Below are 26,866 nucleotides of genomic sequence, written 5' to 3'. Positions count from 1 at the left end.
TGGTTCGTTCGTGTTTCTATATACGGTCAATTTGTGCAGTAAGCTCGGACGGATCCACGCTACCGCGACGCTACTGCAAGATAAGATGCGTGTAAGAACACAAGCAGCCTCAGGCAACTCTGGCCCCCAGGCTGACCGCAAGAATCCTTTTGGGGGCTATCATCACCTGCGCCGCACCTTCAAGACTAGTTGCCAGACTGTGACATGTTACAGACTGCTCCAAGAACGTGGCTGACACGAGGTCGGCAGGGGGGACTGTCAGCCCTAATGGGAGAGCCGCCCCCACGCACCAAGGCGGATGGCAGGGCACTCAGTCTGACATGCACATGAAATCCACGACTGCAGCTCGATGTCGGATGAGAAGCGTGTTGATTGGTGGACGCCTTTGGAGCTCCTGAATAGCACGGTGCAGTTGCCGTCGCCGTCGAGGATTAATATCTACCCAGTTCTACCCATCTTCTGGCCGATGTACTTACCGTATCTATCAAACGTGCCTGGTCTATAGAAAAGCTCAGCTCTGATCTTCCGTGAAGCAATCAGACTTTATCATTCTTTCTCTCCTTACACTACGTCCGTCATTGTTTTGCCAACTTCTCCCTCACCTGTTGCCTCTTCCTCTACCTTTTTAATTGCAATCCTATCAATTTTCAAATACCCTTCAAACTCAAACACCAAAGAACACTAATCACAATGGGTGACGCCGGAGACTACACCGCATTCCAGGCCATCACGGCCCAAATCCCTATGGGATCCAAGGGGAGTTCCTTCTTTTTCCCCACCCTTACTGACGGAGTTATCTTAGATAAAGAACAGACCGACCAGGCGCAAATCCCCCTGGACCTGGGCACTGTGTCCCAGGGAAAGGCCCTGGCTGCATTCTGCGAACGACATGGACTGTCGGTCCTGAGTGTGCTGAATGTCGCCTGGGCCATGGTTCTCTCCGCGTACGCCGACACCGAGACGGTCGGCTTTCTCTTTGTTCGATTTGTCGCCGGGGTGCCCCATGTGGGCGTCTACCAGGCGGAGATCGACGGGGGCAAGTCCGTGCTGAAGACGCTCGTCGACGCGGAAGAGACGCTACAGGCCAGTATTTCGTCATCCGCCCTGATGACACCGGCCGAATTCCAGGAATTGTCCGCCCGAGCGGGTGGTCCAGCTTTCAACAGCGTTGTGATGCTGTATGATGAAGAATCCCCAGAGCGGGAACAGGTACGGACTCTGGCGCGACTATGTTGATCGACCGTGATACTAACAAGGAGCACCAAGCCGGGCAATTACCTTGCCATTCACGCCCGGTACCTACAGGATCAGTTTGTCGTCGACCTGCAATGCCCGACTTCCTTGATCCCTGCCTCGCAGGCAAAGCACTGCGCGGCGACCCTGAGCCACGTACTCGGTGAGATCATCAAAGCCCCCCGAACCCCCCTCTCCGAGGTAAGTTTAATGAGCCAGGATGGAATGCACCAAATCTGGGAATGGAACAAGCGGATGCCCGAGGTGGTCTCTCGCTGCCTGCACCACCTCATCGACGAGCGGGCCCGCAAAGAGCCCGAGGCACTTGCCATCCAAGGCCCAGATGGGTGCATGACATACGGCGAGCTGCAGGCGCTCACAGATCGCCTGGCCCACTATCTAGTAGACCGGGGTGTGGGCCCTGAAGTGGCCGTGCCCCTGTTCTTCGAGAAGTCTAAATGGGCAATTGTCACCATGATCGCTGTCGTTAAAGCGGGCGGTGCCATTGTGAATCTGGACGCTAAACAACCGCGATCCCGTTTGATGGAAATTATGGAGCAGTTACAGGCTCCGTTGATCCTCACCTCCCAGCAATATGAACCGCTCTGGCAGGACAACTGCAACGTCTTCTCTGTTCACCAGGAAAGTGTGATGGCACTCCCGGCGCAGAAAGCATCCCCAGTGGTTGCAGTCACACCCAAAAACATCCTGTACATTATTTTCACCTCCGGTAGTACCGGAACCCCCAAGGGCTGTGTGGTGGAACACGAGTCCTTCCTGACGGCTGCAATCCAGCACGTCACAGCGGGCGAGATCGACCCTACCAGCAGAATTTTACAGATGACACCGTACACATTCGATGTTAGCATGCTCGAAATCTTCACCACTCTCACTACCGGTGCTTGTGTCTGCTTCCCCAGCGATGAGCTGGCACAGCATGGAATCGCTCATATCATCAACGCGCTGCGCATCACCTGGACCTTCATGACTCCCTCGGTGGTGCGCTTGGTCGATCCAGCCGATGTGCCTACTCTGAAGACTCTGGCTCTTGGTGGTGAAGCGCTGAGCCAGATCGATGTCACGACCTGGGCGGGCAAGTTGCATCTGATCAACGGTAGGTCCCGTGCTTGCAGGTCTGAGCTGAACTAATTGCTAACCAATGTCATTAGGATATGGCCCCAGTGAATGTTCCGTCGCAGCAACGATCAACCCTCATCTCACTCCGGACGCCGACCCGGCAAACATCGGGCGCGGCTACGGCGCGGTGTGCTGGGTCGTGCACCCGGATGACCACAACCGTCTGGTCCCGATCGGGGCAGTGGGTGAGCTGCTCATCCAAGGCCCGATTGTTGCAAGAGGCTACCTCAACGAGCCCGCGAAGACCGAGGCGGTATTCCTGGACGAGGCACCTGTTTTCCTGCAAAACATGACCTCCAAGCCAGCCCCGTTCCGACTGTACAAGACCGGTGACCTCGTCAGAAACAACAGCGACGGCACGATTAGCTTTATTGGGCGGAAGGACCGCCAGGTCAAACTTCGAGGCCAGCGTTTGGAGCTAGGCGAGATCGAGCAACGTCTCTCCGTGGACTCCATGGTGCGTCATGCTCGCGTCCTGCTTCCCAAGGCGGGGCCTTGCAAGGGAAACCTGGTGGCTGTCCTCTCGCTCCATACCTTCCCGTATGAGGGGCCACGAGACGCCGAAGTACACGAGCTGTTGATCGACCAGAGAAAGCAAGCCCGCGGATTTATCCCAGAGATTTCTACCCGTCTCGCCGCTCAGGTTCCCGGCTATATGGTACCCACCTTTTGGGTGGTGGTGGCCGCCCTTCCATTTACAACATCCGGGAAGGTGAATGGTGTTGCCTTGAATCAATGGGTTCGTGATATGGATGAAGATACTTACAACGAAATCGCCGGTATCGCGGAAGAAGAAGAAACCAACGAGACCGTGCAATTATCCGACACGGAGCTTCTTCTTCAAGAAATCTGGGCGGAGGAATTGGGCCTTCCACTGCCGAAGCTGAAGCATAACCGGTCCTTCATTGCTTTGGGAGGTGATTCGATTACGGCCATGAAAGTGGTGGCGCGGTGCCGCCGGGAACAGCTGAAGGTCTCGGTGCTCGATGTGGTTCGGGCCAAAAGCCTGATTGACTTGGCTTCTAAGACCGTCCGCTCATCTCAGGTGTCTGTGGAGGAGGACACCGTTATTGCCCCTGCTTCCACGCCCGCTGAGCGAACCGCCGCCATCGACGACGCGCTTCTGTCCAAAGCTGGTCTCTCTAGCAAGGACGATGTGGAAGATATCTACGGCTGTTCCCCTGTCCAGGATGGAATTCTTCTGAGCCAGGTCAAGTTTCCCGGCACGTATGAAATTCGACGTGTCCTTAAGGTGCTCTCCATTATGGATGCGACGACCACAATTTTGGGTCTTCAGCGTGCCTGGCAGGGTGTTGTAGATCGCCATCAATCTCTCAGAAGCATCTTCGTCGACGCCGGTGGTATCTTCCAGCAGATCGTACTCAAGAACGTCACTGCCAGCGTTCATTGCTGCGAGTACATGTGCTCGGATGATGAAGCGGAGGTAACCAATTTCCTCAAGTCTCTGCCCTCGCCAACCTACAATGCCTCAGAACCCCAGCACCATCTCACCATCTGTCGTACCCGCGGTGACAACGTCTACATGATGGTGGAGCTCAGCCACGCGATCGTGGATGGTGGGTCCACTGAGGTAGTCTTGCAGGAGATGTCACTAGCGTTTGACGGCAAATCATTCACAGAGCCTGCATCGTTGTACAGTGACTACATCCAATACATCTCTTCCCCGGAGCACTCCCAGGGCGAGTCCATGAGCCACTGGACCAGCTACCTTGCAGGGGTTCAGCCAACCATTGTTCCCATGTATCCTCGTGATGGACAATCCAAGCAGATCCGGTCTGTGAAAGTTCCTTTCGCCGGAATGAAGGATCTGTCAAAGTTTTCCGTAGCACATGGAGTCACTATTGCTAATGTGATACAAACCGCATGGGCTTTGGTTCTCCGGGCGTACACTGGATCCGACGATGTCTGCTTTGGCTATGTGGCCTCTGGTCGTGATGTACCTGTGAAAGGTATTGAGAACGCTGTGGGAGCCTTCATTAACATGCTGGTTTGTCGGGTGCGGTTGGATCAGCACCAGGCTGCTCTGGACGCGGTCGACACCATGCAGAACGACTATTTTACCGCTTTGGCCCACCAGCATTGCTCCCTGGCACAGATTCAGCATGGTCTGAACCTATCCGGTATGCCCTTGTTCAACAGCATCATCTCTCTCCAGAAAGGTGTTCCGGACCAGCAATTTGGGGATGCGCTTTCTTTCCGGGCGGTTCAAGAAGATGACCCGACAGATGTGAGTGAAACGCCACAACCCACTTTGAACCCCAGAGCAAGTCACTAACAGATGCTTCTTTTAATAGTTCGATCTCGCAGTTGCTATTGACATTACTACTGATGATGTTGAGATTTCGATCGGCTACTGGTCCTCTTCGCTGACACAGGGTGATGCCATGAATCTGGCCAATACATTCAGCGCCGCAATCTACGGAATTATAGACCAAGGCGGAGTCAAGCCCACCGATATTGACCTATTTAATGAACAGGACCGAGCCCAGATCTTTGAGTGGAACAAGATTGAGCCAGTTGCGGAGTCTGGTTGTGTGCATGAATACTTCTACGATCAAGTCAAGAAGCAACCTGATGCGCAGGCAGTGTGCGCTTGGGATGGCGAGTACACCTATTCCGAGCTCGATTTGCTGTCCGAAAAGCTAGCCCATCACTTAGCGAAGCTGGGGGCTGGACCAGAGGTGTTGATTCCCCATTGCTTCGAGAAGTCGCGATTGGCAACGGTGACTATGGTGGCGATCATGAAGTCTGGAAGTGCTGGTGTTGGTCTGAGTTCTGCGCATCCACTATCCCGCATTCAAGATATTTTAGATGGATGCCAGGCTCGTGTTGCAGTTGTTTCAGCGCAACACGCCAAACTGCTCGAAGGCCTCGTGGAGCATATTGTTGTCGTGGATGAAAGTTTCCTCGACGAACTTCCTGCTCCTACCGACAACTGCACACTCCCTCAGGCGCAACCATCTAACCCAGCCTTCGTGTCGTTCACATCCGGCAGTACAGGAAAGCCGAAGGGTATCGTCCTCGAGCATCGCTCCCTCATCACCAGCATTCAAGCTCATGGGTCCGAATGGGGTGTCGGACCAGGCTCGCGTGTCCTGCAGTTTTCTGCCTACGCGTTCGATGCCAGTGTCTCTGACACGTTCACCACGTTGACTCGTGGTGGTACGGTCTGTATCCCATGTGAGAAAGACCGCGTCGATGATTTGGCCGGCGCAATCAATAAACTCGGGGTCAACTGGGCTTTCCTGACACCTCGGGTTCTCGGCCTGCTCTCCCCAGAAACCGTTCCTACGCTGAAGACAGTCGTCCTGGGAGGTGAAGCGATCTCACGCGAAGATATTGCCCCATGGACCGATGCTCTGGAGTTGCGCATCGTCTACGGACCTACGGAATGTACCATTTACAGCATGGGAACGGAACCCCTGACCGCAGACAGCGACCCCGCCGGACTAGGACATGCTGTTGGAACCCGCCTCTGGGTGACAGATCCTGAGAATACTAACAAGCTTCTCCCCGTTGGCTGCATTGGTGAACTGATCATTGAGGGCCCTCTGGTCACTCGGGGATACCTGAATGAGCCTGAAAAGACAAAGGCAGCTTTCTTCGAAGATCCTGCCTGGTTGCCTAAGCCCGAGAATGGACAGCCACGCCGGTTCTACAAAACCAGTGATCTGGTCCGCTACTACCCGGATGGCCAGCTTCGGTTCATTGGCCGGAAGGACACTCAGATCAAGGTCCGAGGCCAGCGTGTTGAGCTGGGCGAGATTGAGCATGCCATTCTGGAGAATCTGCCGGGTGCCGCGCACGTCACTGTGGACTCGGTTGTTTTGCCTCCTCAAACATTGGTTGCTTTCCTCAAGATGGAGAACGCATCCTCTACGGAGAATGAACTCTTTGTCCCACTATCGCCCGAATTCACGGCCAAACTGCGGGTCCTCGAGAAGGTCCTGTCAGATACATTGCCCGTGTACATGCTTCCCAGCCTGTTCATCCCGATCTCTCACATCCCAATGACCATTTCGGGCAAGGTCGATCGGATCGCGCTCCGACGTGCCGTCCCCGGCCTTTCTCATGAGCAGATGGAGATGTACGCCTTAGCCAACCAGGATAAGGCCGCTCCCCAGACCAAGGAAGAGGAGCAGCTGCGGACTTTGTGGGCGGCTGTCCTAGGAAAAGACCCTAGCCTTGTGGGCCGCAACGATAACTTTTTCCGACTTGGGGGTGATTCAATTGGTGCCATGAAACTGGTCGTCGCAACACGGGAAGCAAACCTCCTTCTTACTGTCGCTGATATATTCCGGTATCCGGAGTTGTCTCAAATGGCCCAACGCGTGGAATTAGCCAAGGCTGACGAACAAGTGAATGTTTATGAACCATTCTCGATGTTAAATAATGCCACCAATACGGACGCGCTGCTGGAGGAAGCCGCAGGCCATTGCTCTATTGCACGCAGCGACATCCAGGATGTATATCCTTGTACCCCTCTCCAGGAGGGTGTGTTCTCAATGTCAAACACCCATACTGGTGCCTATGTCGCCCAATCGGCATTCCGACTGCCAGCTGGGTTTGATATACAGCGATTCAAAGACGCCTGGCAAACATTGGTTGACGCCCACTCCATCCTACGCACCCGTATTGTTACTATCGGCTCTACATCGTATCAGGTTGTGTTGACGGAAGACGCTGCTAAGCTCGAATGGCAACAAGACTCTTCCTTGGAGAAGTATCTCCAGCGCGACCATGCCATTTCTGTGACCAGCGGCACTCCGTTGACTCGCTATGCGATCGTTGAAGATAGTGGGTCTTCTATCTTCGTCTGGACTGCTCACCACGCCATGTATGACGGATGGACTGTTCCACTCTTGTTCGAACAGCTGGAACAGGCCTATACAGGAGGCGTCGCTCCATCTACAGCGCCGTCATACGCCCAATTCGTGGAATACATCCAGGAAACCGACCCCGAGGCATCGCAGGAATTCTGGCGCTCGATGGCTCCTCAAGAACCACCCTCCTCCTTCCCTCGGTTGCCATACGCTACCTACCAACCCAGAGCGAAGAAAACCTGCCACCGTGATGTCGAGGTAGCCTTAGAGCCTGGATCTAGCCTGACCATGGCTATCCTCTTGCGAGCAGCCTGGGCTATTGTTATGGCACGGTACACTGACTCCGAGGACATTCTTTACGGATTGACGCTTTCGGGACGTGACGCCCTCGTCCCCCACATTGAGAGCATTGTTGGTCCCACGATCACAACCGTTCCAATGAATGTCCACCTGGACTCCGAGGCATCCCTCCAAAGCTTCCTTGAGAGCCAACATGAGCAGAACGTCGAGATGATGAACTTTCAGCATGTTGGATTGCGAAACATTCGCCAGATTAGCCCCCAGGTGCTGGCAGCAACTGACTTCACTAACCTCTTCGTCGTCCAGCCTAAGGCAGATGGGAGACGGGCATTTGCTGAGCTCGAAGCCGTCCCGACAGACATGACGGAATTCGATCCTTATGCTTTGGTTGTTGAATGTAACCTCGGAGATGGCAGCGTTCACTTGGAAGCTCGCGTTGATGATGATGTTCTGTCAGTAGATTTGACGGAGAAGCTTCTGGGTCACTTTGAACATGTCTTGCGACAGATCATTCGTCCGTCTGCCGATGTGAAACTAGGGGATATCGATCTCTTCAGCAAAGAGGATGAGCAGCAGATCTGGGAGTGGAACGCTGTAGCACCGACCGCGGTCAATGAGTGTGTCCACGAGAAGATCTCCCAACAAGCCACTCTCAACCCCGAAAATATGGCCATTGAGGCGTGGGACGGAAATCTGACCTACCGTGAACTCGATGAGCTGTCCTCAAGATTGGCTTATCATCTGTCTAGCGAATACTCCGTCAAGCCCGAGACTCTGCTGCCTCTGTGCTTCGACAAGTCCGTCTGGACAGTGGTCACCATGGTCGCCGTTATCAAGGCAGGAGGAGCCTGCGTCATGCTGAACCCTGACCACCCAGTAACCCGTCTTCAGGCCCTAATTGAAGACACGGGCTCCCACCTCGTCCTTACCTCGCCTCAACACCAGGGCCTCTTTGGATCCGTCTCAGCTTCCGTTGTCCCGATCACCAAGACACTAATCCAAGAGTTGGCTCCTGTCTCGACATCCCAGCTCGCCTCGCTTCAAGTCCAGCCTACCAACCCAGTTTTCATGATCTTTACGTCTGGTAGTACTGGAAAACCCAAGGGAATCATCGTTCAGCACAATTCCGTTTGCACCGTGGCCACCCAGCACGGTGAAGGTCTAGGCTTTGGTGGACCAGGTTCCCGGGTGCTGCAGTTTGCTTCGTTCACCTTCGATGTTAGCATGGGCGAAACGTTCTTTACGCTGATGAAGGGAGGCACTCTCTGCATTCCCACTGAGCACGACCGAATCAACAATCTTGCTGGGGTGATCAACTCTATGCAAATCACATGGACGTTCATGACCCCGACAGTCGCTGCTTTGTTGGACCCCAAAGAGGTTCCTCATCTGGAGACACTCACTCTTGGTGGTGAAGCCGTCTCGCAAAGCCTGGTCGATCGCTGGGCAAGCCAAGTAAACATGATTGACTCTTACGGACCGGCAGAATGTACTATTTGGGCATCTCATGCAAACCCGAGTGCTACTGTCTCGCCTGCAAACATCGGCACTGGCACCGCCTGCCGGTACTGGGTCGTGGAAACTTCTGACTATAATCGCCTTGCCCCTGTCGGCTGTGTGGGTGAGCTGCTCATTGAAGGGCCGAATGTCGCACGAGGCTATCTGAACGAGCCGGAAAAGACGAGAGATGCCTTCGTTGAGAGCCCAGCATGGATGCAAGGAAAGGAGACACCTCAGTACAAATTCTATCGCACTGGTGATCTCGTTCGTTACAACCCCGATGGAACTCTGAACATTGCCGGTCGTAAGGACAGCCAAGTCAAGTTCCACGGCCAGCGTATCGAGTTGGGCGAGATTGAGTTCCACCTCCGTGCTCAAAGAGCGGTCGAGGCCGGAATGGTCACCCTTCCCAAGGCCGGCCCCTGTAAAGGCAAGCTCGTTGCAGTGGTGGCACTTTCAGATCTTCAACCATTGGCCCTTGAAGGCGATTGCGTCGAGCTCGTTTCTGATGATGCGAAGTCCACGGCTCAGCCACTTATCATGGAGATTGAGGAGGAACTGTCGAGCGTACTGCCTAGCTACATGGTTCCCTCTGTCTGGATTGTCTTGGACTCCATCCCGTTGACTGCATCACGGAAGATTAACCGCGTACCGATCACACGCTGGGTCACCGACATAACCGAAGAAACCTACCGCAGGATTGTGAATATCTCCTCCGCCAGTGTTAATCTGCCAACAACCGCCCTGGAGAAGCAGCTGGCACAGGTGTGGAGTCAAGTTCTGAATATCCCTGAGAAGTCTATTGGCTTGAACCGATCATTCATGAGCTTGGGCGGAGATTCAATCACTGCTATGCAGGTTGTCTCCCGCTGCAGAGCCACTGGAATCAAGCTTACAGTTCAAGATATTTTGCTCCCGAAGTCGTTGGCGGCAGTGGTCAGCCGTGCAAGCTCACTCGGCGACCGCGCTGTCACTAGACAAGAAACGTACGATGTGCCCTTCGGCCTATCGCCCATCCAGAAGGTGTACTTCAACGACGTTGTGCGCCAGGCGACCCAGCATCATTACAACCAGAGCGTTTTGTTGCGCTTGACCCGCCCCGTCTCGACAGCCGCAGTTTCATCTGCCATTGAGCAAATTGTGGCTAGGAACTCCATGTTGCGTGCGAAGTTTATCAGAGGCGACAACGGGGAGTGGTCGCAGATGGTGCAGAGCCAGTCCAATGGCTCCTTCAAGATTGGTTTTCATTCAGCAGCCAGCCGCCAGGAGATGCTCGACGTGATTAACTCCTCTCAACGCAACGTCGACATCGAGAACGGACCGATCTTTGTTGTGGATCACTTTAATCTTTGTGACGAGGAGAGAGGAGAGTCAAGTCTTGATTGCCGAGAGGGACAACTCCTCTCTCTCATCGCGCATCATCTGGTCGTTGATGCTGTCTCATGGCATGTCATTGTCGCTCAGCTGGAAGCCTCCTTGTTGTCACAAGGTAGCAGCCCTCATGCTCCGATGCCATTCCACAACTGGGCACAAGAGCAATGCCACTTCGGAGAGCAACTGGCTCCAAAGTCGGTATTGCCAACCGACATTCCCCCTGCCAACCTCCTATACTGGGGGATGCAAGAATTACCCACATGGAAGAATGTCGAGGAAGTTCGTTTCACCATTGATGACAACACCACCTCACTCCTGCTTGGAGCGGCAAACACAGCACTCCGAACCGAACCTATTGACATCCTCCTGGCGGCCATCCAGCAATCCTTCAACCAGACCTTCACAGACCGTGCAGTGCCTGCGATCTTCAGCGAAGGCCATGGCAGAGAACCGTGGGATAACTCCATCGACCTATCGGAAACGGTCGGATGGTTTACCACCTTCTATCCAGTGCACAGGCGTATGAGGAAGGATGAAAGTATCAAGGATGGTATCAAGAGAACAAAAGATGTTCGTCGTTCCTTCAACGATAATGGCTTCTCTTACTTTAGCTGCCGCCATTACAGTGCCGAAGGTCGCAAGGCTTTCAATGATCACAGGGCCATGGAAATCTGTTTCAACTATCTCGGACAAGCACAACAACTGGAGCGAAGTGATGCTCTGTTGAAAGAAGAGCCCCTTCGTGTGGATGAAGAGGTCCAGAACATCGGTGAGGGCATGGGTCGCTTGGCGGTCTTTGATATCTCTGCCGCTGTCTCCTTCGGTCAGCTGGGCGTCTCGTTCTTTTTTAATCGCGATATGGGCCGCCAGGAACAGGTCCGTGATTGGATCAACCGATGCGAGAAGGCCATCCAATTTGCCGTTCAAGATTTAGTGGCCAGCTCGGTGGAGCATACCCTCAGTGACTTCCCTCTCATGAAGATCAGTTACCCTGCTTTGTCGAACTTCACAAACACTGTCCTGCCGGCACTGGGAATTTCTCCTGACAACGTGGAAGATTTGTACCCATGCTCGCCAATCCAGGAGGGTATCCTTCTTAGTCAGACCCGACGACCTGGCACCTATGAGGTTCGTCAGCTTTTTGAAGTTGTACCTAGATCGGATGTTGGTGCCGTGGACCTCCCACGTCTGCTAAAAGCATGGCAGCAAACCGTGGACCGTCATTCTATCTTGCGAACGGTCTTCATCGGTTCATTGTCTGGAGATGGGGTTTATGACCAGCTCGTACTGCGATCATACCAAGCAGCGGTTCAGCGCCTCACTTTCTCCGGAACGGATGTTGTCTCGCTTTTCCAAGGCCAGCAATCTCCAGACTACACCAAGCCCGTTCCTGGTCACCGTCTGACCATTTGTGAAGGCCCCCAATCGATCTACTGCCAAATCGAACTGAGCCACACCCTGGTCGATGGCACCTCGCTGGCACTTTTAGTCCGCGATTTTGTCTCTGCGTATGAAAATACGTTGCCCGCTGGGCCAGGCCCCCTATACAGCGAATACATTCGCTACCTGGGTGGCCTGTCTAAATCTGCGTCCCTCAAGTACTGGACCGACCGTTTGGCTGGTGCTCAGTCTTGCCATTTCCCCAACATGCGTATCGGCAACGGAGACAGCGGGTCTGAGACCAAGACTTACAAAGACATGCTCATTCATATCGATGAAGACGGAAAACTGCAAAGGTTCTGCGAGTCACAAAGTATTACTATGAGCAACCTTGTCCAGGCTGCTTGGGGAATGGTCCTCCGGGCCTACACATCGCAGGAAGATGTCATGTTCGGCTACATGGCTTCGGGCCGTGACGTGCCCCTTGATGGAATTTATGACGCAGTGGGCCCGTTCATCAACCTACTTGTCTCCAGAATGCAGCTGGTCGATGACATGTCGGTCTACAAGTTGCTGAAGGATATTCAACTGAGCTATATGAACAGCCTTCCTCATCAACAGACATCACTCGCAGCGATCCAACATGAGCTGGGCAACAAGGATGTGGCCTTATTCAATACCGTCCTGTCATTGCAACGGCAGCCCAGCCGAGGCCCAGCTCCTCAGGTTGATTTCCATATCGTGGACCAAGCCGATCCAACTGAGGTAATTCTATCAATCCCAGAGCTGAAATCATAGATCTTACTAACTTGTACGATAGTATGACATCAGTCTGTGTATCACCACCCACGATGTACCTGGTGTCGAGATCCACATGACATATCTTACGGCCATCCTCAGCGACTCTCAAGCGAACGAACTGATGCAAGCTTTCACTAATGTGCTCGCGACTCTTGCTGATACCCCTGAAATGAGTTTGTCGAGCGTGGATGTCATCTCACACTCGCGCGGCGAAGAGCTTCAGAGATTGAAGGCTGTCAGTCGGACGTTGAATGGTCGCACGTTCGACCTGGCTTCCATTCAAAATCGACTTTCGATGGCCCTGCCAGACACGGAGGATGCTGTTGTTGAGGTGATAAGCTTGAATCAGCTGGGTGCACGCCAGTGCATGGCCGTCTTCCACTCTGAGGTCAACAATGCCAAGGCAGAGGTGTCTCTGATGCCTGTCACTGACGGACATCGGGCTAAATTTACAGATCTTAAAGAAACACTCGGAAGCTATCTGCCAGAAGAGTTGATCCCAACGCTCTACCTTCCTGTCAACGGTCTCCCATTGGAACGGGCGGCCCTGCAGAAGCTTGTTGACGGTCTGAATGAACAGCAACTGAAGCAGTATCAACTCGTGACCGTTGAGGAGTGTGTAGCGTTGACCGCAAATGAGAAGATCTTGCTTGCTCTCTGGGTTGAGGTTCTCGAACTCTCGGATAGCAGCACCGTTACCCCCTCTGCCAGCTTCTTCCGCCTCGGTGGTGATTCAATCGGAGCTATGAAACTTGTGGCCGCCGCTAGGAACCAGGGTCTTGCTCTCACCATCAATTCAGTCTTCCAGAAGCCTACCTTGTCTGCAATGGCCAAGGAACTTAGCCTGCTTGACCAAAGTGAGGAGCACCAGTTGGAGCCATTCTCCCTGCTACCACCGCAGCTTGATTCGGAGCGGCTCGCTACTGAGGCCGCCTCGCTGTGTGGTATTTCACGCACCGCCGTTGAAGATATTTACCCTTGCACACCCCTCCAGGAAGGCCTCATGGTTTTGAACCGCCAAAACGCCGCCTCATACACTAATCAAACAATCTTTGCCCTCCCAGACACATTGGATCTACCGCGATTCAAGGAGGCCTGGGAAAGGGTCGCAGAGCGAAGCACCATCTTGCGTACTCGCATGGTTAACGCGTCTGATGGCTTGTTCCAAGTTGTCCTGAAACAAACCATGACCTGGGAGTCAGCTGATGATTTGGATGCCTACCTGAAGAATGATTCGTCAAACCCAATAGATTACGGCCAGCCAATGGCCCGTTATGCAATAGTATCTGCTGCCACGCAGAAATACTTTGTCTGGACTGCCCACCACTCAATCTACGATGGAATGACCATCCCTATCATTACTAAGCAGGTCTCTGCTGAATACAACAACGAGATGGCTCTGCCAGAGGTTCCCTACAACCGGTTTATTCAGTACATCAAGGGAATCACCCCTGAATCAGCTACTGAGTTCTGGACTGCTCAGTTCGCCGAGCCCTCTGTGACATACCCTATCCTGCAAGATCGCACCTACCAACCATACCCGAACCAGGCCATAACCCGCGCAGTGCATTTGTCGAGGGAGCCGTCCGACATCACCTTCACCACCATTCTGAAAGCAGCTTGGGCCTTTGTTCTTGCTGGTCTGACGGAAACCGAGAAGGTGACTTTCGGGGTCACAGTCTCTGGTCGCAATGCAGGTCTTGCAGGTATCAACCAGGTTGTTGGTCCTACCATTGCGACAGTTCCCGTCAGCATCGCGGTAGATGGTAGCCAACCTCCGCTCGACTTCCTCCAAAATATCCAACAGAACTTTTTGGATATGGTGCCCTTTGAGCATACCGGCCTTCAGAACATTCGCCTTATGAGTGAACAGGCCAAAGAAGCTGTTGAATTCCAGAATCTGCTCGTCATTCAACCAAAAGCGGCACCAGTTGAGGCCTCTGATTTCCTGGGACTCACTCCTGTGCCAACCAGCCACCGCGATGACCAAGATCCCTATGCGCTGATCATAGAGTGCAACCTTCTCGACGATGGTGTCGACATCAAAGCTCAGTTTGACGATAACGTCATCTCTAGTGAGGAAATCAAGCGGATCATCAGTCGCTATAGCCGTGCCATTGAGCGTCTCAGCTCAATTCAAGAAGCAGGCGGTGACGATAGTATCAACGCGCTAGAGGAGATTGGAACCATTAGTGAGGAAGACCTACAGCAGATCCTTGAATGGAACAAGGATCGCCCTGAAACTATCCAATCCTGTGTCCACTACCAATTTGAGGAGCAGGTTCGCAGGCAACCCGACGCTCCCGCCATCTCCTCGTATGATGTCGAGCTTACCTACAGTCAACTTAACCTGTTGGCCGAGAAGTTGGCTCACGAGCTTATCTCGCGTGGTGTCAAACAAGAGATGATTATCCCTCTTTGTTTCAACAAATGCTCATGGACCATTATCGCAATGTTGGCGGTTATGAAAGCTGGTGGTGTTTGCTGCATGTTTAATCCCGAGCATCCCAGGGACCGAATCCAGCTCTTGCTTGACGACCTCGATGCTAGCCTGGTTGTTTGTGACCAGGCATCATCGGCAATGCTCTCTTCATTACTCCCTCCATCGGGTGTGCTCCCAATCGGCGCCGACTATCTGGACAGCCTCCCCTGCCCGAATGAGCCTGTTGGTGCCATTGCCCAGCCTTCCAATGCTGTCTTTATCGTATATACTTCTGGCAGTACCGGAAAGCCGAAGGGAAGTATCTTGGAACATCGCTCCCTTGTAACCGGCCTTATTGCGCATCTCAGCGAAATGTCTGTCGGTCCTGGTACCCGCGCCTTCCAGTTTGCCTCCTACACCTTCGATGTCTCCTTTGACGAAATCATTGGGTCATTGATGCTGGGAGGGTGTGTCTGTGTTCCCTCAGAGTACGAAAGGATGAATGCCCTTACGGAAGCTATGGCCAAGTACCGTGTGACTTGGACGGAACTTACCACTACTGTTGCTAGTCTTTTGGTCCCCAGTCGTATTCCCACCCTCAAGACTCTGGTTCTCAGTGGGGAGCCACTCACGAAAGAGGTCGTCAATTTATGGTCTGACCATGTTCAGATTATCAACAGCTACGGACCCAGCGAATGCTGTGTCTGCACCACCTGCAATTCCCAGACCAGTTTCACAAAAGACCCTACTAACATTGGCCGAGGGCTGGGTTGCACTCTGTGGGTCGTGGACCCAGATAATATTGACCGACTGTTGCCTATTGGCTCCACTGGAGAGCTCCTCATTGAGGGCCCAATCGTTGCCAGAGGATATCTGAACGAGCCTGAAAAGACGGCAGCAGCATTCATTAATCCCCCTAAATGGTGGATTCCGCACGACAAGGGCAACGGTCGCATGTACCGCTCGGGTGATCTAGTCAGATACAACCGTGACGGCAGCTTCAAATTCATCGGCCGCAAAGACACCCAGGTGAAGCTCCACGGGCAACGCATTGAGATGGGCGAAATCGAACATCGTATTCGAACTGTATACGACGACAACTCATACCAAGTGGCGGTTGAAGTTTTAACACCGAAGTCTCGTGGTAGTCTTAAGATCCTCACAGCGTTTATCTGTGTGCCTGAGGCTGCCTCTGGAGACGTTGACACCCTACTTGTTCCCCTCTCTGGCCCTCTTCGACGAAGCTTCCAGGCCTTGCAAGCCCGTCTGCGGGAGGTTCTACCCAAGCATATGGTGCCACAACTCTTTATCCCTGTCTCACACATGCCCTTATCGCCCTCCCGCAAGCTGGATCGAAAGGTATTGAGGACGGTTGGCAACGGCCTCTCGCCAGAGACACTAGCCTCCTATGCCCTTTCCCAAGCGGAGAAGAAAGCCCCCTCAACTGAAACAGAGAAGGCTCTCGCACAGCTCTGGGCTCGTGTGCTCGGCACCGACAGCATCGGTGTAGACGACCACTTCTTCCACCTCGGCGGAGATTCTATTGCTGCGATGAAACTTGTCGCCGCCGGCAGCAAGGCAGGGCTTTCTATGAGTGTCGCTGACGTTACTAATTATCCTAAATTGAACAAGATGGCAGAGAATCTCGACCGCTCTTCCTCCAGAAAGGAGGTTAATGATGCGCCACCGGAGCCTTTCAGTCTGTTGCCAGGCGACCAAGTCAAAGATATCCTGACCCAAGCGACCACTCAATGTGCAGTGGATGCCAGTGTGATTGAGGATATCTACCCTTGCAACCCTTCTCAGGAAGCACTAATGGCGCTTACCGCCAAGGATGAGACGGCTTATGTGTCGCGACAGGTCTTCCGTCTTCCTGTTGATATCGACCTAGAAAAATACCAACAAGCCTGGGAGTCTTTGGCCCAGCTCCAGCCGATCATGCGTACTCGGATCATCTACACAGCTGATTCCAAGTCCTTCCAGGTTGTTATCTCCGAGCCGCTTGTTTGGCGATGGGAGGACTCTGTTGAAGAGTACGTGAGGGCCGATAAGCTCTCGCCTATGGTCCATGGTCAACCCTTGATGCGCAACGCTGTCGTTCCTGGCGACCAGAACGATCCACGCCCGTTCCTGATTCACACCTCTCATCACGCTACCTACGACGGCTGGAGTCAGGGATCCATGTTCGAGCAAGTCGGGATCATCTACCGGGAAGGCTTGTCCGCCCTTCCCCCGGTCGTTCCATACAGCAAATTCATCCAGCATCTCACTACCAGCGACCGTGAGGCAGCCGAGGCCTTCTGGAGCTCCCAGATTGAGGGAAATCTCCCCGCTCAATTCCCTAACACGTCCCATTCTGCTAAATCTCTCCGACCCAACCAGACACGATCCCTGCACATTCGCCTTCCGGAAAGGGACAACCTTACTTTCACTACACCCACCGTGTTGAAATCGGCCTGGTCTCTTCTCCTCAGCCGATACACTACATCTCATGATGTCGTCTTCGGCCATGTTCTCTCCGGCCGTAGTACTTCGCTTCATGGTGCTGCGGACATAATGGGACCGATGATCGCAACGGTACCCCTTCGAGTCCGCTTAGATCAAGCTCAGACAATTGAGGAGCTCATGGGCGGCATTCAACAGCAGGCTCTCGATATGACACCCTTCGAACAGTTTGGCTTACAGAATATCCGCCGAATGCAGCCCAACGGTTCAGCCATTGCTGATTTCGGTCATCTGTTTGTTATCCAACCTATTCTGGAGGATTCAGAGAACGATCTGGACCTGGAACTAGTCTCTTCGGTGCAGTTTGAGTTCGACACCTACCCACTAATCGTGGAGTGTCACCTTGGTGACTCGGAACTCGATGTTCGTGTCAGATACGATGATATGCTGATTCCCGAACAACAAATGGGATGGTTGCTGCAGCATTATGAGAATCTGATCCTACAGCTCTTCCGCCTGCCTCAGAACACTCTCATGACGGATCTCACCATGGCTGGCCAAACTGACGTGGACCAGCTTCTCGACTGGATGGGCGCCCCTATTGAACCCGTTAATGCTCGTGTGCATGATCTATTCAGTGTCCAGTCACGGTTCCACCCGCAGCGTCAAGCAGTAGATGCTTGGGATGGCAGTCTGACATATCAAGAACTAGATCAGCTATCGTCTCAGTTCAGCGATGTATTAGTGAAGCTTGGGGTGACGGCGGGGTGCACTGTAGGCTGGTGTTTTGATAAATCCAAGTGGGCCATTGTCTCACAGCTCGCCATCATGAAGGCTGGCGGAGCATGCGTCAATCTGAACCCAGAGGACTCCGTCTCCCGTCTGACGGACATTGCCCATGACACTGGCATTGATCATGTTATTGCGGCGCCACAGTATGCTGACCTGGCTGCCGCTATCGGGTCTAGCCATGTGGTCATCGCTGATGCAACCACAGCTTCTGAGCTTGCGGCTACCAGTACTGACCTGCCCCGAGCTCGGACAGCCGTCGACTCCTCATCGCCCGCATACCTTGCCTTTACCTCTGACAGCACCGCTAAGCCCCAGATCATGGCTATTGCCCACAGGGCCATCTGTACCAGTATTCGAAACCATGGCTCTGCAGTGAAGATTACATCCAAATCCCGCGTTTTGCAAGCTGCTGCCTACACATCCGATGTCAGCTACGCGGAGATCTTCACAACCCTTCTCAGTGGTGGCACAGTGTGTGTTATCTCTGAACATGATCAGACTAAGGATCTGGCTTCTGCTATCAACCGAGTAGGCGCAAACTGGGCCTGTCTGACCCCGACCATCGCCAACAGCCTGCGCCCGACTGATGTTCCCAAGTTGAAGACGTTAGTTCTGAGCGGAGAGTGTCCGACTCAGGATAGCCTTAAGGTCTGGGCGGGCAAGGTTGATACCCTCCTCAACGCTTATGGCTCAAGCGAAGCATCGGTCTGGTGCTCCGTGTCACAATTCACCCATCCTAAGGACTCATTTGCCAATATCGGATTCCCGGTTGGTTGTCGCCTGTGGGTTACTGAGCCGGAAAACGTTAACAAGCTCGCGCCTCTGGGCTGCTTGGGTGAACTGGTCATTGAAGGACCTGTCCTGTCGGAGGGATACATGGGCCATCCTCAAGCCAGTGAGGCAGCATTCGTCGATCGCCCCGACTGGATGCAACACATATATCCTGCTGATGGCTTCGCTCGAGTTTACCGGACCGGCGACATGGTTAAGTTCAATGTCAATGGTAGCATTGAGTATCTGGGACGCAAAGATACCCAACTTAAGATGTACGGTCAGCGCATCGATCCCCGTGAGCTCGAGCACACAATCAAGTCTCACATTCCTTCCACATACGATGTCTTGGTGGACACTACATTGGTTTCGTCCCGCAACAGGAACATGCTAGTTGCATACCTCTACGATGAGTCCATACAGTCTCCAGACGTCGAAATCGACAGTCTGACCGATACAATGACTACCAACCTGCAGCAGGAGCTCACCACAGTCCAATCTGCACTGCAAACCTCCGTTCCCCACTACCTGTTGCCCATCCTATTCATTCCCCTCAAGACCATGCCAACCGACTCCTTTGGCAAAGCGGATCGGGATATGCTTAGTCGCATGGTCGATTCTCTCTCCGACGTCCAACTGCAGACCTATTCGCTGGCCACCGCCGGCAAGAGGCCCCCCAAGACGGAGATGGAACTCACACTGACTAGACTCTGGGCGGAAGTGCTTATGATCAATCGTGAGTCGATCGGGGCAGACGATAGTTTCTTTGCTCTGGGCGGTGATTCTATCGTTGCCATGAAGCTAGTTAGCCTCGCTCGTGCCTCCAAGATCTTCCTGAGTGTCGCTGATATTTTCAACCATCCTTCTCTTGCCGACATCGCCGCTCTGGCTACAGCCAACGCACCTGTCACCCCTGGGGATGGGACTCCTGTCTTGTCTCCGAGCAAAGGATCATCAACTTGTGATTCCAGCCTCCTGGACACAATCGCTGCGAAAGTTGGAGTCGAAGAAGGCCAGGTTGAGGAGATTTGCCCCACCACCAGCATGCAGGAAATCGCACTGATCGGTGCCATGACGCGGCCCCGATGGATGCTCAACTACTTCTACTTCGAGAGCTCCGACCCGGTGGATGTTGACCGTCTCCGCCAGGGTTGCTTCGAGCTGGTACGGCATTTCAGCATTCTTCGCACCGTCTTCACAGAACATGATTCCCAATTCTGGCAGGTAGTCCTCCGGCAACTTGATCCGGTCTTCCTGGTTATTCCCACTGATGACCTCGACGAAACAACCCAGAGAGTGTACGAGGAAGGAAAAGCCGGCGATCTTCAAATCGAAAAGCCCTTCATTCAATTCGTTCTGGCACAGCAGCGACGCGGCCACGCGCATCGCCTCATCATGCGCATTTCACACGCACAATACGACGGCGTCTCACTTCCCACCATTTGGGAAGCCTTGCAGAACGCTTATGCCGGCCAAGCCCTATCTCCAAGCCCGTCCTTCTCGACCTTCACTTCGTTCTGTCCAGCCTCCGATGACGCTGCTGCCATTGAACACTGGCAATCCCTCCTGGAGGGATCAACGATGACAAACTTTGTGGAGCGCCACAAGCCGGGCCTCCGAGATGTTTCTGATGAGGTTATCACCGTTCGGCGCCGGGTGCCGAATACGAAACTCACGAGCGAGGGCATCACCTTTGCAACTGTTGCCAAGTCCGCCTGGGCCCTAGTCCTGGCTCGCATGGCAGCTCGGCCGGATGTTGTATTTGGCCACACCATCTCGGGCCGCAACTTGGCAATTGACAACATCGACCGGATTGTCGGCCCGTGTCTTAATGTGGTCCCCGTCCGTGCTCAATTCAAGGACCACTGGACTGTAATGGACCTTCTTCGCACTATCCAGAACCAGCAGGTGGCCAACATGCCATTTGAGTCACTCGGATTCCGCTCAATCGTCGAGCAGTGCACTGATTGGCCGCGGTGGATGCGCTTCAGCAGCGTCATCCAGCACCAGAATATTGATCCGGACCGGGCTATGATGATGGGTAATGGCTCCTATGAGCCTGGCTTCATTGGCTCGGAACTAGACCTTATGGATGTATCAATTCTATCGACTCCCGCAGGTGATCATGTTGACATCGACCTCATTACAGCGACATCAGTCATGTCCCCAATCCAGGCGGAGGATTTGCTTGACCAACTCTGCTTGACAATCCGCTCCTTCTCTTCGAGCCCTTCTACTACCTTCCTGCCATCGGTGGAGGAACTTGAAGCCGGTCGGCCTTTGATTCCAATGGTCAGAGAATCCTCCGTACCAGATGTTGTCATTGGCGCGGACTTTTCCGAGCCTAAGGTCGCTGCTTTACGAGAGGCCGTGCATCAAGCATGGACAGACACTCTGCCATCGACGAATAAGTCAATCGTGTCTCCAACAGAATGCTATTTTACAGCAGGCGGTGAACTTATGGGCTTGTCACAAGTGCTTCTGCGACTGCAAGAGCACGCACCTCAGCTTCGCCTGGAGGACCTCCTTCACCATTCCTCGATGGAACAGATGGTGAATCTCCTATACACTCACACTCCTTGAACGATGTAATGATTGTTTTTCTTGTTTCCCTGTGGCTCTAAAAGCTTTCATCTGTCTGTATGATTTTGTTTCTTCTGTAATTATCTCATTTGTCTCTCTGTTTGTGTTCTATCTCGTGTACTTTTCTCTCTCTACTTAGCGATTCACATGACCTTCTGGAAAGGCTAGACAATAGATTTCTTTTCACTTCAACTTGTGCAGTGCTCCATTAACGTAGTGCCTCCTCTAAGAACATGTGTTGGGCTGGTATCCGTAGGCTATCTTACTGACATCGGTGTATCTGGTGCTAAGATGTAATATAGTAATCACTTGACATGGCCGTGAACATCCATTGATAATCTTAATTTTAGTGAGTTATTTTTTTTTTTTTCTTAGCAAAATTCAGTTTTAATTTCAATAGGGCTACGCTACTGTGGGATTCGTGACACCAGGCTATTTAGTTAGTAACGATGCCCTACTTCCCGGAAGGGTAATCGTGGTTGAAGGTTAGCGCAGTTGATTGCTTAGACTGAATGTTTGCTAGGTGGACCGCATTCGAAATATGTATTAAGTCATGAAACGTCCACTACAATCTAAATATATCAGTGTGACGGGAGAACAGTAAGGGTTTAAATTAAAGCTTACATTGATCTTGAATCTATATTTATCCATCCTCGTAGAGTATTATGCTTCAATATATATAATTGCTCTGATTCTCCTAGTCCAAACGGAGTATTTTCCAGCACAGTATTGGCGGAACCTATTATACAGGCGGCATTATCCCTGAGCCAATAAATGATTCCGATCTACTAGGATTAGGGCCATGCGTCTTTACAGTTTCCACTGCGAGAGGGGAAGGTCAAGGACGAGGCGAATCGAGCAAGGAGTGAGAGGGCCGTGCCCAGTGGAACCCTAAGATCAGGTATCGATCCCGTTTCTGCCTTGTTTCTGCCAGATTTGTGCCTCGTTTCTGCCTCGGGAAGCGGGAAGAACTTTGGTGGACGGGTCGATCATGGGAGGCGGAGTTGGTACGTTGGGGGTCCTTTCTAATCGGGTTAGTGAACACCGAGTGGGATCCATGCTGACAGTAAGAAGGGATGATCTCGTGTAGGTGTCCTGTTCTCAATCTGCTGGGTGAGTTCTCGTGGTGCTTCAGCCTGATTCAAGTATCAGCCTACGTTGGAGCATAGCAAAAACTTGCGACAGCCAGCTTCTAGTCCGGTCGTGTTGGAATGATGGCCTTACGAGTCAGGCAGCTTGGGAAGACGAGGGTGATACTATCCTGCAATCCTAATCTCGGAAGATCCACCAGACAAGAATGCCAAGCCACCAACGATAGTGCTTCTGTTAAGAGGGGCTTGGGTATGGATCCCGATCCTTAGTTCGGTACCTGGACCTTTAGTGCTTACTCTTCGGGAAGTTCTACTTGTGTGACTCTATTTTTGGGTGCGTTCAACAAGGAAACAGGACTGGTCGGGCACTCTGGCAGCTTGCTCGATTGGCTCATAGGGATGCGGAGGTATGCATCTAGGTACTGGGCATTGCTACTGTTAACCCAGAAGAGGAGGTTCCTCGTTTCATATCCAAACTTCGGTCAAGCCCCCAGTGCCCAAGTCACCCTTGATACCGCCAGTAACCATCGCAAATCCCCTTCCCACCGTGTCACAGGGCCATTTTCTCGCGACGCTTTGACAGGTTAATTTCTTACTCTAATTTCTCAGGTCTGAATCTGAAACAAACGGACCGGAGATATTGTACGTCATGGTTCGCTGTGCCGTATATTGGCACGGTTTTACTACTCCATGCTGCATCGTTTCATGCTTGCGATGCCTGCGCCTGGCATTCTAGCGATTCCGAGACTGCTGACAGTTTTAACTCTATACAGTTCTTTTTTTAGAGCTTCATACGCTAGTCCTGATCTCCAGTGGCGTTCTTTTCAATTCCATACTTTTTTTATGTACCCCAAGTCCTTGTTTGCTAGAGTCCAGGAGGTTTTTTATGGCCTCTTATTACATGTACGCTTATCGCTGTATACACCAACATATATACTCTCTATATGGTCAACCTTAGACTCAGAAACCATCTTGTCTATCAGAAGAGAGGCGAAAGATTAAGAGAAATTATAAATGCAAATCCAAATGTCTAGGAATGATCTCATCGAATAATATTACCAACACAACTCCACCGTAAGCCAACGGCCCCTTCCTAAACGAGGCGATCCAGACTAACAGGGTCCGTGAACTCGACTGCGACCCAGCAAAAGATTGTCCTATTGGTGTCCTTCGCCTTAGTTCGTCTCTGCCATACTTTTGGAGATCGGCTCGTATAGTGGAAGTAGGAAATGATCTGCTTCACTATGGACCTCCCCATGTGGCGACCATGTGGCCGGCGCCCTTTCCTCAGTTATTTCTTTCGTAAGATGAAGATACGCTAGGATACCAATCCAACGAGTCTGAGCAATGTTGGGGGCAGAGATCTGTAGTGCATGTAGTGAAGATGACGGCGTGATCCTTTTTCTATACATATATGTAGAGGGCCCCAGGGTGGGCGATGGCCCCCGGTCGTGAGAACGGATAGCCCATCTCCTACTGTATCGCCATGAGAATGTCAGTGGACCCTAATTGCACGATGATCACGTACGTATACTCTTTTCAGACCCCTTTTCTCCCATCTGCTTTTGCTGATCAACTGTAGTTCCGTTCAGGTCGTCGGCGAGAATTGGGCGAATATCGATGATCGGGTGGAGCGGCGAAGGGCTCAAAATCGGATTGCCCAGAGGGGGTATCGTAAGAGTAAGTTCCTGGAGGAAGGAGGTGATGCCTTGACCCCGTTAACCATGCCATGTAGGATTGAAGAAGGAAAAGCTGGAAAGTGCCAAAGAGGCAGCAGCAGCAGCCAAGGCTCCTAAGGAGGAGGAGAAGCAGCAGCAGCAGCAGAAGCAACAGCAACAACATCAACAACAACCCTTACCCCCATTCCAGACCCCGGTGAAGGTTCAAACTCCGCCGGACTTTCAGCTCTTCTCTCCTCCTCTGGACGGTCTATCCTTCCCCGAGTCGTGGACTCCGCCGTCCCTCGATGGTTCCCAACGACCGACGATGGCCGGCCGGGGGCCTTCCTACAACCCCATCGAGGAAGCATACGCGCTGGCAAACACCAACAATGGCAATCTCTCAAATTCCCATCCCTCAGCGGTCCCTGTCTCTGCTGCAGACACGGTGAAATCCTCCCAGCCAATCCACGCACCCAGCCCTAGTATAACACCGAATCCCAGCCCCCCAACCGTTGTTGAATCTGTTCCGTCACATTCCACACCCCCCGGAGAGTCTTCCCTTGCCAACACTGCCCTTCACCGGGCGGCTCTGTACGGGCACGAGTCTGTCCTGGGGGTGCTGATCAGTGCGGGCGCGGATGCCTCGATCGCCGATAGCGCCGGGCTGACGCCCCTACATCTCGCAGCGATGGAGGGACACGCCCGCCTGGTGACGCTACTGTTGGACTCACCAACCGGCAGCGGCGTAAATATCAACGTGACAACACGGGAGGGTGAAACGGCGCTGCACCTGGCTGTCAAGCATCATCGGCCAGAAGTGGTGCAAGTGTTGCTGTGTCCGACACGCCGCCACGCTCTCCAGGTGGACGCGCAGGACTGGTTGGGCCGTACAGCCTTGCATCTTGCCTGTGAGCGAAATCGGCGTGATCTGGTCGAAATGCTGGTGCAAGCCGGGGCCCAGTTGATGATCCGCGATCTCGAGGGGCAGACGCCCTTGCATACCGCATGTCTCGGCAAGAACATGTAGTCTCTCTCTTCTCCAGTGATATCCCCCTTGATTGATTAGTTTGATGGTTCACGTCCTTCTGTTTTTATTCTATTTTGATTTTTTATATATTTTTTATTATCTTATTTATATCCGATCTGCTGGCGTTGGAGGCAGGTGGCTGTGAGGAATTCTATCTGGAGTTCTTGAATTTTTATAGAAGCATCACGTTCGTTATCCATTGTGTACATATGTAACCCAGATATATGTCGATATCTGTCAACTAGAGCATAGCATAATGAAGATTTGAAGTTCTAAAGTCAAACAAAACAGAAAATATAAATAAATAAAGAGGAAAAACACCCAAGAAACCTCCAGGTCCAGCCTTTTCCCAGTTCCACACAGTATCATCCCCATCCTAACCATCCTCAACGGACATAGCCATACTCACGACCGCCATAACCTCCTCGTCCCGATTCCACCTCGTTCAGGGGCCAGCGTCCACCGCCGTAGCCAGCCTCATGCTCCTCATCACTGGGACGCGTGAGAGTGTATTCCGAGTCGTTGACAGCGGTATACTTTTTACTAAAGCCCACTCGGCGTTCCTGCTTCTTCGCCTCTTTTGCCTCCTGTTTCATCTGCTTCTTCTCGGAGCGCGAGAGCTTGGGGAACTCGCTGTCGGGACCCGGCATCATCCGACCCGGGTGCAAGACATTCCAGAGCATCATGCCGATGAAGATGGGGACACATTCGAGGATGTAGAACGGGGCCTCTTTGGTGCTGAGCACGGTCTTACCCGCCTGGTTGGGGTTGGCAAACTCGATAAGACGGTAGACGATACGGGTCTATGCCGTAGTTGTCAAAATTGTGCTTTGAAAAGGGCCAAGGAAGAGGACACTTACTGTCAGACATAGCAATGTCGCATACATGCCATAGACCATCAGCTTCCACCCATTTCCGCGCTCGAGATTCCGGTATCCCGACAGCATGCGCTTATGGAACACGATCAACAGAGCGAGGAAACAGAGGATGAAGAATTCCTGGATGGCGATCCCAGCCGTGTAAATGTTCATACCGGTCCGATTTAACTTCTCACCGAAGCCGTCGGAGTCCAAAATACCACCGGTACCTTGGATGATAAAGGCGCTAAGACCATGGTCAGTGTCTCCGGAATCGACATGATCTCGCGGAGGGCGCTCACGTTATATCGAGCCAGATGAAGATCTTGGCCATGCTCTCGGCTTTGATGCCCTTGATCTTCTTGTTCGGGGTGAAATAGTAAACCATGCGACCGAAAATCATGTACACGAATGCGTTAATCCACAGCGGGGCGAGCAGGACGAGCAGCTGGGCAGCAGCCAGGGTGGATGACTTGGTCTGGTCCAGCGTCGAGTAGGCACGCATGATCAAACCCAGACATTCCCAACCACTGCCGACGATGATCACCCAGCAGAATCTCTTACGGTACAGAATGGCCAGGGCTAAGTGGCCTGCGAATGTCACTCCAAAGAGCACGGAGAAGATAATGGCGGCGGGGGGACTGGCAC

At 52.8% G+C, this 26,866-nt stretch overlaps 3 protein-coding genes across 3 annotated transcripts; 2 read left to right on the top strand and 1 right to left on the bottom strand.

The window, feature by feature from the left end:
• Window positions 1-690: 690 nt before the first annotated feature.
• Window positions 691-21,582, top strand: AO090011000043 (uncharacterized protein; the record flags this gene model as incomplete). The annotated part of the gene is made up of 5 exons (XM_001825686.1): window positions 691-1,209; window positions 1,267-2,347; window positions 2,403-4,618; window positions 4,686-12,533; window positions 12,589-21,582. 5 exons carry the CDS (start codon window positions 691-693, stop codon window positions 21,580-21,582), a joined length of 20,658 nt encoding a protein of 6,885 aa, XP_001825738.1.
• A 3,077-nt stretch (window positions 21,583-24,659) lies between these two features.
• Window positions 24,660-25,361, top strand: AO090011000042 (ankyrin repeat domain-containing protein; the record flags this gene model as incomplete). Its single annotated transcript, XM_001825685.3, has 1 exon — window positions 24,660-25,361. One exon carries the CDS (start codon window positions 24,660-24,662, stop codon window positions 25,359-25,361), a length of 702 nt encoding a protein of 233 aa, XP_001825737.3.
• A 386-nt stretch (window positions 25,362-25,747) lies between these two features.
• Window positions 25,748-26,392, bottom strand: AO090011000041 (uncharacterized protein; the record flags this gene model as incomplete). The annotated part of the gene is made up of 2 exons (XM_001825684.3): window positions 25,748-26,164; window positions 26,222-26,392. 2 exons carry the CDS (start codon window positions 26,390-26,392, stop codon window positions 25,748-25,750), a joined length of 588 nt encoding a protein of 195 aa, XP_001825736.3.
• Between the last annotated feature and the right edge of the window lie 474 nt (window positions 26,393-26,866).

The sequence above is a fragment of the Aspergillus oryzae genome, chromosome 7 (genome assembly GCF_000184455.2).
Source record: "Aspergillus oryzae RIB40 DNA, chromosome 7".
Taxonomy (NCBI): Eukaryota; Fungi; Ascomycota; class Eurotiomycetes; order Eurotiales; family Aspergillaceae; genus Aspergillus; species Aspergillus oryzae.
This window is presented reverse-complemented; position numbering and strand designations above follow the sequence as displayed.